This window comes from Rhincodon typus, chromosome 8 (genome assembly GCF_021869965.1).
Source record: "Rhincodon typus isolate 14 chromosome 8, sRhiTyp1.1, whole genome shotgun sequence".
Lineage (NCBI taxonomy): Eukaryota > Metazoa > Chordata > Chondrichthyes > Orectolobiformes > Rhincodontidae > Rhincodon > Rhincodon typus.
This window is the reverse complement of record NC_063339.1, coordinates 28,991,380-29,005,632: the sequence shown is the minus strand read 5'-3', so window position 1 is coordinate 29,005,632 and position 14,253 is coordinate 28,991,380. Positions and strand designations below refer to the sequence as shown.

The following is a 14,253-nucleotide window of genomic DNA, read 5'->3' as shown; positions in this document are numbered from 1 at the left end:
ATTTGGTGTCTTGCTGGGAGAACAGCATATTTCTCATTTTCTGAATATCAAACATGCCACAAATTTGCAGAATGTGCCAAATTCCATCTCTCTACATAGTTACTAAACATTCTGCATAAATTTGTTTAAAATCATTCTAGAATGATTCTAGAATTCAACAATGGTTAATTTAATTATTCATTTAAAAAAAGCAAAAGAACATGCTTATTCATTTCTTATTACTTACTATTATCACTTGGTTAATATCTACAGCAAAGTGTGGAATCTTTATTTGATGCTCATTGAATTCGAGATGAATTTGTATATAATGTCAGGAAAACATATTCAAAGGATTGGTTTTGCACTCTTTATGTTTCATATTGGACTTTTAAAAGATTGAAATATAGATTCAGATCATGAATGCATCTTTTTTGTTATACTAACTCACGTATGCTGTTTACAAGCTAAAATTTTCACCTGAGCGGTAATGTGGGACTGAATTTTATACAGAGATGTTGTCTCCATTACTCTAGTTTATAAAATGGATTGTGCCTGCCTCCATGTGGCCAGGCTGCCTTGACATCAGACATCAGACATCAGATTCCTACTTAGCTCAGGGCAAGACTTCCGCTCAAGTACGGAGGAGATCCTGCTTGTGAAAGCAGCTGGACAATTAGATGGCCAGCAGCTTTCCAGACCCTGAAACACCACAAAGGTGATGGTCATTGGTGGAATCGCAAACTGTACCCAACAGCAATCGTCGATGGAGCTGGATGAAAAGGTAAGTTGGTACTTACTGACAGCCCCAATCTGGTAGACCTTGATGAGGGGTGTGGAGGAAAAGATTGGTAAGGGAGGATGAACTATTTGGCCTGCCTGTATACTGTGGGTGTGTGTGAGGCTCTCCTTTGAATTAAGGGTGCATGAACCATCTGGACACCAGCCTCCCACCTCTCGTCTTCAAATAAAATAGTATAGGGACTCCCTGCTTCTCCTGGTAAAATACCAGAGACAGTGGCAATGGAAAAAGGCCTTAAAGTGGACAGTGTCTCGTGTGGCACTGGTAAAATAACTGCAGAGGTGGATAGGTGATGACATGGTACTGTCACCATGGTACCTGATTTTGCAGCCTCTCTTCCTGCCAGCTCCTTTCAGGGAGAGTCAGTGATCCATAAAATCCCACCTTAATGTCTCCATGGAATCAGCAGTCCAGAATAGAGTAGTGTTCTCCAAATGTATGCAATTTTTATTTATATGACGCCTCTAAAACAATGAACATCCCAAAAAACTTCATGGAAAAGAAAGAGTCACCAAGCAATAAAAGGCAGTTGAAGGCAAAGTTGGTGATGGGTTTTCCAAAGGTTTCTCAAGTAAATAAAAGCTAGAATGATTGAGTGAAAAAGTTCTAGGATGTAGTGCTCAAATTACTGAAGGAAATATTGTAATTTTGGCAAATCAAAATATGCAATAAGTACTTATTCTCAGAAGGACTCATTTCAAACTCTGTTGTTACTTAATTAAAAGATATTGCAATGAAGCATAAGTGTCTAGACAGCTCACTCAATTAGCACCAGGATCCTACAAAATCTAAACCTGTATAAGTACTGTTCTGCAAATGCAGCAAAGTCCAATGATTCTTAGACAACAAGGCGCAGGGCTGGATGAACACAGCAGGCCAAGCAGCATCATAGGAGCAGAGAGGCTGACGTTTCGGGCCTAGACCCTTCATCAAAAAAGGGGGAGGGGAAGGGGGTTCTGAAATAAATAGGGAGAGAGTGGGAGGCGGATAGAAGATGGATAGAGGAGAGGATAGGTGGAGAGGAAACAAACAGGTCGAAGAGGTGGGGATGGGGCCAGTAAAGGTGAGTGTAGGTGGGGAGGTAGGGAGGGGATTGGTCAGCCTCTCTGCTCCTATGATGCTGCTTGGCCTGCTGTGTTCATCCAGCCCTGCACCTTGTTGTCTTGGATTCACCAGCATCTGCAGTTCCAACTATCTCTGATTCAATGATTCTTAACTGGTTCACATACACGAATGTCTTGAGCATCTCAGTTTCCTTCAGTCAACTGGAAAGTCTATTTGTAAGCTAGCAAGGAGAGTGAGTGTGCTTGTCTGAAGAAATGAATTGTACTGATAGTGTCGCAAGTTTCCTCCCAGGGTTGCAGTGAGAGATAAAAGAAAGACAGATATCTCCAAGAGGCAAAACCACACAATGAATGAATTTGGAACTTTCTGGTCCAAGTTAAGGAACAGAAGCAGCCAATCGAAACAATAAAAAAGTTAGCAAAAATAACTACTGCCCAGTCATGCCAAGACAACCCACAGACAAATAGTGAGTGTGATTCTGCATTTGACCCAACCAGGGGTGCACTGACAGTGAAGAACAAGTAAGGAGACGAGGAGGGGATGAGGCTGGCAATATCTGACTGATGAGATCTGATACAAAGATCACCATTTCCAGTACATGCTATGCGTTTATTTCTTTTTGTTTGCATTATAACTATGAGACCAAAGGAAATCAATTTGCATAAAGTGAGAAACATCTGATGGGCAATGGCAGTGGTGAGATGGAGAAAGGCAGAAGGGGGAGGAGTTTCCTATTGTGATATATGCTTTACATTAGCTTCCATCATCACTGTTACTACTGTTGAATAACCTCAATAACTTTACACGATTCACATCGCAATTGTGCCAGCAGGGACCAACAGTGACTACCATTAATCTGGTTGGTGCCTCATGCCAATATGCATGACTTCTTGCTTTTTGACAATATGAAGATGGAGGCTGTTACTGGGTGTAAGGCTTGTGTACATTTTTTATAGGATAGCATTTTTACTTTGTGTATTTTTTTTGCACACCAGTAACAAGATCTTCAAGCAGCTATTGTAATAGTACTGTCAGAAATTCCATTTGACCAGATTGTCTAGTCTGATACAATTCTGTTTGGTGGGATTTTACTGTGTTCAAATTATCTGTTGGCTTTCCTACATTCTAACACTGACTTGGTTTCAGAGTATTTTGTTAGCTGTAAAGTATGCCGAAGATCGTTAGAAAGGAAAAAAATGCCACATAAATGTAAATCTTCCTTTACACTCTCTTCAGATTCACCCAACACTTTTTATCCTTTATGACGAGATCTCCAGATTCATCAATCATGAGTCTCATTCAGCAATGGATTGGAATTGTCTATCAGATCAAGGCACAGGAGGTCTTGTGGCACAATGCCTCCTTACCCTACTGATGATGCAGGTTTGGTGCCATGGGTCAGACCTGCCTTTGGACACAGAACTCAAGAAAGAGGTCAGATCATTTTGTCAACAGGAGAGCTCAATAGAGAGGGAATAGCCATTCCAAGAAGAATAGGTGAAGAAAGGGCGCATCTCATGTTTTCACCAAATTGGTAGCAAATCCAAAAATGGACTTTTATAAAGAAATAATAGAAGAAAGAAGAATCAAGTAGTATTAAAGATATGTTTTGTGCATGCATGTGGAAACAGGTTATGGCACAGCACTTCAGTGCTGTTGAGTTTAGTATTATTTGTGATTCATAAAATATGGTCCAAATTGAATGGAGAATTCTTGATCTTAACCAGATTATCATTTTAAAGCATTTTTTGCAATATTGAATCATATGTACTCCAGCCATGCATATAGTAGATACTATTCAAAATAGGAACAAAGTAATCAGCCACTAGAACAGGAATCAGCATAATTTTGGCCATTGCATGTTCACCATAAAATAAGGCTCATCCAGATAAGGCATGTATCTTGTTTAAGTATGAAGAGAAGGAGGTTGTAAAAATGAATAGTGTAGACCATCACACAGATTTTCTAAACTTGTATTGAAACTATTTTCACATATGCTATTAATATTGGTAATAGAGTTTAGTTTTTTAAAAAATTACCTATGGTGGTTATCACAGTCCCAGCAAAGAAAAAGGCACTACCGAGTTCCCAGTGACTTGTATTGTTAGCTGAATTATCTACAGGATTCACTCCAGCCCCAAGAGCCTCAATTGCATGCTGGAAGGAAATAGGTGTACATTAATAAATTATACTTTCAGAAAAAATCACAATAAAGCAATAGAAACATTGTTGGTGAATACACTGATCTATAGCTTTAAACAGGAGTTCACAATACAATGTGTAACTCATGTACAGCACACAAGCAATAGTTTCCTGACCTATAAAGCTGTATGAAAACATTGTATTACATTTTCACACATATGCAGCTGACACCCAACTCTAGCTCACCATCACGTCTCTTGATTCCCCCACTGTTCCTAATTTATCAGACTGCTTATCAGATATCCAGTATTAGATGATCAAAGATTTTTTTCAAATTAAAAACTGGAAAGACTGAAGCTGTTTTTCTCTGTTCCCACTCCAACTCCATTCCCTAACTACTGATGCCATTCCTCTTCCTGTAACAGTCTGAGATTAAAACAGTGTGTTCAGAACCCTTGTGCTTGACTATTAATCAATAAACTCAACTAATGTTCTGGGGACCCGGATTCAAATCCAACCCGGAATTTAAACTTGATAAAAATATTCTGGAATTAAGAATCTACTAATAATCATGAAACTATTTAGGTGTACAAAATGATCAGAGGTATAGATAGAGTGGACAGCCAGAGACATTTTCTTAGGGTGGAGGTAGTTATTACGAGAGGGCATAGTTTTAAGGTAGTGGAGGTAGATATAGGGGAGATGTCAGAGGTAGGTTCTTTACTCAGAGAGTGGTAGGGGCATGGAATGCATTGCCAGAGAGGGTAGTGGAGTCGGCCTCATTAGAGGCATTTAAACGGCTATTAGACAGGCATATGGATGACAGTATAAGTAGGGGTGGAGGTTAGAAAGACCTTAGGTTTAGGGTAAAAGTTCGGCACAACATCGTGGGCCAAAGGGTCTGTACTGTGCTGTACTGTTCTATGTTCTATGTTCTATTGCTAATTGTTAGAAAAACCCCACTGGCTTACTAATGTCTTTCAGGGAAAGAAACCTGCCATCCTCACCCGGTCTGGCCCATATGTGACTCCAGAGCCACAGCAATGTGTTGACCCTCAATTGTTCTCCGAAATGGCCTAGCAAGCCACTCAGTTGCATCAATTGCTACAAAGTCTCAACAAAGAAATGAAACTGGACAGACCACCTGGCATCAACCTAGACCCCAGGAAAAGACAACAGCAGAAACAAGCCCATCAATCCTGCAAAGTGCTCCTTACTAACATCTGGGAGCTAGATGGGGCCTGATACAGTCATACTCATAGAATCATACCTTACAGACAACGCCACATCACCAACCCTGGATATGTCTTGCCCAACCAGCAGGTAAGACCCAGTAGAGGTGGTGGTACAGTGATATACAATTGGGAGGGAGTTGTCCTGGGAATTCTCAACATTGACACTGAGCCCCATGTAGTCTCATGGCTTTAGGTTAAACATGGAAAAGGAAATCTCTTGCTGGTTATGACGTACCTCGCTTGGGTGATGAATCAGCTCCTCTACCCAAGCTTTCCCAGTACAGTTCTGACATCTACCCAAAAATGGGAATCAATGGGTATTACAGGTCAAACTCTCTACTGGTTGGAGTCATACCTGGCACATAGGAAGATGGTTGTGTCATTGGAAGTCAGCTATCTCAGCTCCAGGACACCTCTGCAGGAGTTCTTCAGGGAAGCGTCATAGGTCCAACCATCTCAGCTGCTTTATCAGTGATCTTCCTTCCATCATAAGTGGGGATAGTCACCAATAATTACACGATGGGGAAACCATTTATCAGAAACTCAACTGGATCATCACATAAACACTGAGGCTACAAGAGCAAGTCAGAGCCTAGGAATACTGTGGCAAGTGACTCACTTCCTGACTCCTCAAAGCCTATCCATTATCTACAAGGCACATATCAGGAGTGTGATGGAATACTCCCCACTTGCCTGGGTGGGTGCAGCTCCAAAAACCCTCAAGAAGCTTGACCCCATCCAGGACAAAGCAGCCCACTTGACTGGCACTACTTCCAAAAGCAGCCATTCCTTCCACTATTAATGCTCAGTAGCAGCAGTGTGTGCTACCTTCAAGATGCACTGCAGAAATTCACCAAAGATCCTTAGACAGCACCTTCCAAACCCACAACCACTTCCATCTATAAGGACAATGGGAGCAAATACATGCGAACACCACCACCTGCAAGTTCCCATCCCAGCCACACACCACCTCGACTTGGAAATATATCACATATTGCTTCAGTGTCGCTGGGTCAAAATTCTTGAGAATTCCCTCCCTCAGGCTATTGTGGATCAGCATACAGCACATGGACTACAGCCGTTCAAGAAGGCAGCTCGTCACCACCTTCTGAAGGGCAACAACGGATGGTCAATAAATGCTGGCCAGCCAGCCAGCCACATCCGCGTCCCACAAATGAATGTTTTTTTTTAAAAAAAGCAACAGGGCACAGAATTAAAGCAATCAGTAGAAACAGAAAAAGTGCTCTGAGGAAAAGCTTTTTTCACACAGTGAGTGGTAAGGATCTGGAATGCCCTGTCTAAGAGTGTGGTGAAAACAGGTTCAAATTAGGTGTCAAAAAAGAGACAGTTATCTGACAAGGAAGAACTTGTAGGGATATGGAATAAAGGAAAGGGAATGGCACTAGGTCAGTTGCATATTTGAACAGCCAAGGTAGACTCAGTAGACTAGTAGACACAGCTTCCTTCTGTGCCATAGAAATTTTGTGGATTCTGTTACTATATAGTATAGTCTGTTTCTGTTCAAAAAATGAGAAATCTTGTGGCATAATTAATGTTCAAATTTCGCTCTAAATGTCGACAGTCTTTACGGGGGTTATAATACTGATTTCTCACATTCCAACCTCCAAAAACTTGAAGTTATCCAAAACCCAGATTTCTGTGTTTTAACTCACACAAAGTCTCACTCACTTATATCTCCAGTGCTTGCTGACCCACACTGGCTCTTTGTCTAAAAATGTTATGATTTTAAAATTCTCTTTATTGCTCTCAAATCCCTCCACGGCCTCACCTTTCTATTTCTCTATAATCTTTTTAGTGACATAATTTTCCAAGTTTTCTATGCTTATCTAGTTCTGTATTCTTGAGCATCCTCAATTTTAATCATTTCACCATTGGTGGCTCTGTATGAAGTTGCCAAGACCCCAAATTCTGGATCAGCCACCCTTCAACTTTCCACCTGCCTACCTTTTCTTCCTGCTTTCACTCATTAATTAAACCCTATCTCCTTGACCAAGCATTTAGTCACTAGGTCTAATAATTGAATAATTGAAATCTTCTGCATTTAGGGATAGGCAACAAATGTCAGCCTTGCTGGTGACACCCATATCCCATCAAAGGATTGTTAAAAATGTAGTTCAGTGTAACACTTTGTTTCTAATGCTCCTGTAATGGACCTTGAGACATTTCACTTTGTTAAAGGTTCTAATGAATTTGAGATGTTGTTGTTTTAATTACCCTCATGCTGGTCATTTCAGAAACCAGCAGTAAGTTGAAGTATTAAATTTAATGTTAGTTTGTAACATAGCTTGGAAGGAAGTATTACTACTGCCTGAGTTAATGAAGTTTTTCTTTAAGTTTTTTTATACTGTGACTGTTATGATGAGAACTATTGTGTTTCATGGCACATAGTTAAGTGGCCCACTTTAAAAATAAGTTTGAACACTTCTGGTTTCAATATTTAAGATAATGCTAAAACATTTGCATATTAGAGCAAAAGAATTTGGAATATCTCCGATCAGGCAATATCCATGAGGAGGAGAAGGTAGAGCTAACTTTCATCTGATAAATAGATCTTGATATTTGTTCAACTAGCAATATCAATTGTAACAAAGTTATAGAAAACATCCCACAAAAAATGTTTCAAATCTTACAATAACTTCCTTTCTATCAGTATTCTGTATCTATCAGTTGCCTTTTTTGGAACTAGTTCTGGTAAAACTTTCTACTTTATTTCATGAAGTATGATTCAGGAATTGCGATTCTGTGCATTCCCAATATGTGTCAGTTTCTATTTTTTAAAAAATCACCCACTTTCAATGTATAACTGACCCAGTGACACTACACAAAGAACAACCAAAGAGTTTCGTCAAAATTCATTCCTGATCAGTAATGATCCCTCAATCCAACATCACAAAATAAAGCAGATTGTCTGGCTATTATCTAATATTTATATGTGAGTTCTTGCTATGTACAAATTGGCTGCTGTGTCTTACTTTGTCGCAGTGATTATTCTTCAAGAGTTCTTATCAGGTTGTAGAACATTTTAGAATATTCTGAAGTGGTGTGAGGGGTACTTAATTGCAAGCCTTTCACTATGCAAGTTTATATAATTGAGAATAGCATGGATAGAGTGGTAAGTATGAGGCTTTTTCCCTGGGTAGGGGGGTCAATGACTAGGGGACACAGGTTCAAGGCGCAGGTGGGGCAGGAGTTTGCAAAAGATGTGCAAAGTAAGTTTTTCACACAAAGGGTGGTGAACGCCTGGAATGCCCTGCCAGAAGAAGTGGTGGAAGCAGATATGACAGCAGCACTCAAGAAGCACTTGGACGAATACATGAATAGGAAGGGAATGCAGAGATATGGATCCTGTAAGGCTAGACAGGTTCAGTACAGATAGGTAAAATGTGTCCCAGGCTTGAAGGGCTGAAGGGCCTGTTCTGTGTTATATTGTTCTTTGTATATACAGTTGAACAGAGATTGTGTATTTACCTAAGTTTAAATGTAACATGTTGCGTTTATTGATGGTTACTTTTATTTAAGAAGACTTGATTTAACACATTGTTCTTATTCCTGTATTCTTGTATTTTTAACAGCAGCATGACTGGTTGCCACTGGTGAAATAGTAAACCCTCTGTCAACGCCAAAAAGGCTACGAACTTAATTGTTGAATGCCATTGTCTGGGAATTGATGGAAGACTAAGGAATTATCGGCGCGTGGCAATAATGAAGATTTAAACTATGTCGAAATCAAAAGTGAGGTGGATGTACTTGTTTTTGGAGTAACACCGCCTCTTGGAAATGGACAGGAGTTCTTAGCTATGCGCTGGGTAGATTGTTGGAATATTACCTTTCGAACGTGCGAATAATCTGAATTTGTTTCGATTTAGTCATAAACATCATGCAACCTCTACGTTTAAAATAACGTAAAGACCAAGGGTCTTGAAAGCACCTGGTGACGATTACTTGTGAAACAAGGTGATCTTTTGCAAAAAGCATCTGGAAATGGTGTGTCAGTATGATCGGAGCATTAAGTCTGACGAATAACATTCACACCTTCTCAAAACAAAAACAACTGCTACCCTTTACCAAAACAAGTTCTATCTTTTCAAAATAATGTTTTCTTTGGTGGGGCAAGTTTGGCGTCCGACACGTTTATCCAAACATTTCCAAACTGGGAGATACGTCTGTAGTTAAATCTGAGGCCAGCCCATGTGTGCATTTATTTTCTTACCTCAATGAGTGCGTCAAGTTCCCCGGGGTTCACACAGGGGTGATTTCGCAGGAAACTAGATTTCTCTATCGTGATCTTATGCTTCTGTTTGCTTTCGAAAGGTTTTTCCAAAGCTCGGAACACCGTGCCTCCGATCACCAAGTAAAGGACAACGACCACGAAGATAGCCAGCACCGTTTTCCACTTCATGACTGTGGGCGAAGACTGAGGGCCACTGTCCATGCTAGCTACCACCGTGGTCCTGGAGGATATGGACAGCCTGGGCACCGGGTAGTGCCCGTTGGTCTTTGGATCACAGGCTTGCACTGTGGATTGGACACCGACTGAAACAAAAACAACTGAAGAGTAACTCTGATCCCAGCGTGGAGAGAGGACAAACCTATAGCCCTGTGCACTAAAGGAGGACATTTGCGGCTTGAACTGTCAGTCTGACATCATTTTAAGATACATAATAACTTCATATTTTCCTTTCGAGTCTGACCTTGTAATCAGATGCTTCCTGGAGGTGTGCGGATCAGTGAAACGCCCTGTTTAAATTGTGTGCGAATCAGCCCTTTCAGGTTGGCTCTGTACAATATGTCAGGCAGAAGTGTTGCTGTCGCTGGAGTAGTATTTTCATAGGTTTAAACAGGGGCGTGCCGTCAGCGCTCCCTCGTGTCGGTCATGTTATTCCGTGCCGTTTCTCGTCGAATGAGTTACTTCTAGTCAGGGTGCAGTGTGTGTGTGTGTGGAGCCGGCCACTGCGCCAATGTGTGGGGTAAATGTACCCAGTACTGCAGAGCATTGAGGCAGACGAGTGCCTCTCCTCTACAGAATTCAAAATGCCTTTCCACCCTGAACTACACCTGTACCTTCCCAACCAAAATAATGTCCATTGACTTGCAATGAGAGCAACTGACAATACTAAATGTGCCTGAACTGATTACAAAAGGTCTATTTTGGTCAGATTCTAATTTATTTGAATACATAAGGTTATATCTATGCGGTATTGTTTTAATGTCCATTAATGCGATGGGTGACTGGAGACAGCAGCAGTGGCTTAGAATCGTTCTAAACGTATACCGAAACTGGCATCTTGAGTAGGGTTACCGGAAACGGTCGATTCATTCGGCATGCACCGAAACGACAGCGTCTAGGCAACACTCCACTCGTGGTCGTGGCTAACTAATATAGCCTGTAACGCGGACCCAACCCGTCAGGCGAGCGCTGAAAGCAAAAAATGCTGGAGATTACAGCGGGTCAGGCAACATCCATGGAGAGAAAGCAAACAGCTGGCTGCAAAAAAGTCTGTTTAGATATTTGCATTCAAGCCATAGGGAAATGAGCAGATTTGATGAAGAAGAGCTTGAGTCTGTTTAGGAGAAATTAAAAGCTGTTGGAATGATGTCATTTATTGCTGGAGCAGTTGATATGGCTAATACCGTACATCCATCCAACAGTTTTGCATCGGAGAAGTCTTGCCAGTGAATGTTTTGAAATTGTTGAGCTCCTGTATGTACTGCAGTGAAAGAACCATTTTCACAAAACACCTCAACGGCAATATTGCAAGGCAGCAAACAGGGGAGAGCGAATGGGGAGACGGTTAAAGCTGAAGAGGTATAAACATATTAGTTCCCCGTTTTAATATGTCAATGACATACAGTAGTCTCAACAACATTATCTATCGAGCAATAGCGAGGTTTTTTTGTTCATTCCTTCCCGCCGCAGCAGACTGCGGGTTTTTGTTGTGTGATCCTGTCCATGCAATAATGTAAAAAAACCAAGCAGCCACATACGTTCACCACAGCTGTACTAGTAATCGGAACCAATATTTAAATCAAAATGGTAATGAAATGAAAAAAGAAAGCGGGTGAAATAACTGGTATTCCAGAAATGCAATTTAGAATGAATAAAGACTGGTATATTCAAAGTAAGCTTTCTATTCAAATCTAAGTCATACAGCCAGACACCCTGGTGTAACTGCTCAGTTAACAGTGCAGCATCATATCATAATGGTATTTGTCAGACGCTGGACTGGGAACCTCAATAAACGAATTCTCGTTTGTAAATAGAGGAGAAACGACAAAAAAAAGGTTTGGCCATCAAAGGGCAACAGTTCCCATGATTGTCTACCGCTTTGTTTATGCACATATACCTGAACGATATACCGAGTACTAACCCCATGGGTAAACACTATTCAATTCGTGGAAAATAACACACACATACGCATACTCAAATTCTTACTCTAATACAGCTACGAACCTGGAGGGTCACAACTAGTGTGTTTTCTTGACGATTCTATTGGAAATTTCATCTTCGATCGCCAAAACCTTTTCTTTCCTTGCATTCGCAAATTGCAGTCAGTTATTCGGAATCTGCGTACTTAAGATAAAAGGCCATCCTCTCGGGTTAACATTTCACGTAAGCGCGTTTTATTCCAAGCCCGTCGACCAAAGGAAAATTGGATTTCTAAAATATGTATTCAAGCGAAATTCCTAAGCCGGGCTGGGGCTCAGCGACACCAGAAAGGATTTGTGCATGAATGATCTCACACTGCAGAGTGCAGAACGAATTGCATGCGTCCGCCTTGCATATGGCAATTAAAACAAAAGTAGATTGTCTGTGGAGACCATTGCAGGTCTTGCTTCCGATAGTGGCTGAGTTGTTTTTTCTGGCTGGAGATGAACGCTGTGTGTGGCCGTGTCGTGTTGTTAGGTGGAGTTGTGAGTCAGAAGACACCCTTGGATTGTCGGCACATGGCACTGTCCTGCGACAAGCGGCAGCCAGCTCATCACACATTCCCCACACACAGACAGATGGAACAAACAACCAACATTCGGACAACAGGAGGGGACCCTTTCTAGGGACGCGATTGTTTACACTACTCGATTGCTCCTGTATTGGTTGAAATATGGGTGTAGATGTTCACATCTCTTTGGGAAATCAATGCAGAAACATTACTTTGGATCTTTGGTCCACCGTAGGAGCTGGTTGTGTGGTATCATTCCACTATGCAGATGTTGACAACCTGCACGCAACAATTTGTTTCAACAGACCACTTCTTACTTAATGTGTATCGTGCTAGTCAATCTCTAATATTCCTATACTTGAAAAGTTTTTATTCTATAAACACATATGAATATTATAATGTATCGTTTTTATAAATTGGATCCGGAATATGAATACATGCTGAAACAGCTGGTGTGTGTAATGTATAGGTCATGCTGACAAACATCCCATACGTTTACGTTCAGGCGTGGCTGTGCTACAAGTAAATACAAGGGACAAGGGAACAGGATCGTGTGGCACTTAGCCGCTCAACTGTTGATTGTATTTCACATTACTTCATCGCACTGCACCGCCACGATATTCCGGAACCTGTGCGGAATGTCAATAACCGTGTTTTCATTTGCAACCACTGCTTACACCGACTGAGCCATCGGCTCTTCCGGGGATACAGCCACAACAAAAGATAGGGCGGCGCTTTCGGCCACTTCGACAACAGAAAGTTTTTTTTTAAAAATGGGCGCGTCTGGGAAACTGAGATAACAAGGTGTAGAGCTGGATGAACACAACAAGCCAAGCAGCATCAGAGGAGCAGGAAAGCTGACGTTTCGGGCCTCGACCTTTCTTCAGAAATGGGGAAGGGGGTTCTGAAATAATCCCCTTAACTGATTCGTTTGACCCGTTCTAAAAGGCGTTAATAAACGCAGCCTTTTATAAATTGTTAATGTAAGGCGTACGCAATAAGGGAAAATACAATCTGGGTAGAGTCCAAACGAAATCAGCAGTTCTGAGGAAGTGTCACCGGACCCGAAACGTTAACTCCAGTTTTCTCCTTCACAGATGCTGCCAGACCTGCTGAGCTTTTCCAGCAACTTTGTTTTCGTTCAACAGTACTTAACTCGGATATGCCGCTAAAGTACTGTGGCAGTAGTCAATGGTTGGCAAGAAGTTCGCCCATCCTTTGGTTCCAATGCACTTGCTATTAAAACTACAGCATCTCTTTCGTCGCAGTTTTTTTGTCAACCCTATATCAATTAACCAACACCTTCATACGCTAAAACTGAACACAATATCTTAAACATTCTGGTCCTGCACTTTGTCAATTTTGGTATCTGTAGGTTTGTATCTTATTGTTCGAGAAATACATCTTGAAACAACATTTGCAGTTCCAACAATCTTGTCTAACTTTTTTTCAGCCACAATAACCGTCAGGGCAGTAGATGGCATAGAGGTATTGTTGCTGGCCTAGTAAGCCAGAACACTGCTTTGGGAACTCAGTTTGTATCCCATCAAAGGTGATCAAATTGAGTTTTGAGAGAAACCATTATTGTAAAAATCCCTGTTACCTTTCACCACGCTCTTTGGAAAGAAGTCTGTTATCCTTATCTGATCTGGTCTACATATGACTCTAGATTCACAGTAATGTGGTTGACTCTTAGTCACCCTCTGAAATAGCACAATAAGCAGCTCAGTTGTATCATAAGAGAAATGAAATGGGGCAGCTGACTTGGCATTGACCAAGGCATTAGAAATGACAACATTGACTCTGCAAAGTTCCTCTGGGAATTTAGTACAAAAATGGGGAGAGATGACTCACAAACTAGTCAAACAACGACCTGACACACATACTTATGGAATCATAGCTTTACAGAGAATGTCCCAGACACTACTGGTGCACAGGATTGACCCAGCAGTTATGCCAGTTCATTGATATGTAGTTGAGAAGGAATGACCTGGGAGTGGAGTCCTCAACATTGTCCCTGGACCCTGTGAAGTCTCATGGCATCAGGTCAAAGATAGACAAGGAAATCTCATTC

At 41.2% G+C, this 14,253-nt stretch overlaps 1 protein-coding gene across 1 annotated transcript in view; it reads right to left on the bottom strand.

The window, feature by feature from the left end:
* LOC109939131 (potassium channel subfamily K member 10) overlaps nt 1–10,005 on the bottom strand; it is a 45,329-nt gene extending 35,324 nt beyond the window's left edge. Inside the window, exons 1-2 of the mRNA XM_020537427.2 lie at nt 9,452–10,005; nt 3,883–4,000 (exon numbers count right to left, since the gene is read on the bottom strand). Coding sequence (XP_020393016.2) covers nt 3,883–4,000; nt 9,452–9,859 — 526 coding nt within the window. The 5' untranslated portion in view covers nt 9,860–10,005. The remainder of the gene's footprint in view (nt 1–3,882; nt 4,001–9,451) is intronic.
* Between the last annotated feature and the right edge of the window lie 4,248 nt (nt 10,006–14,253).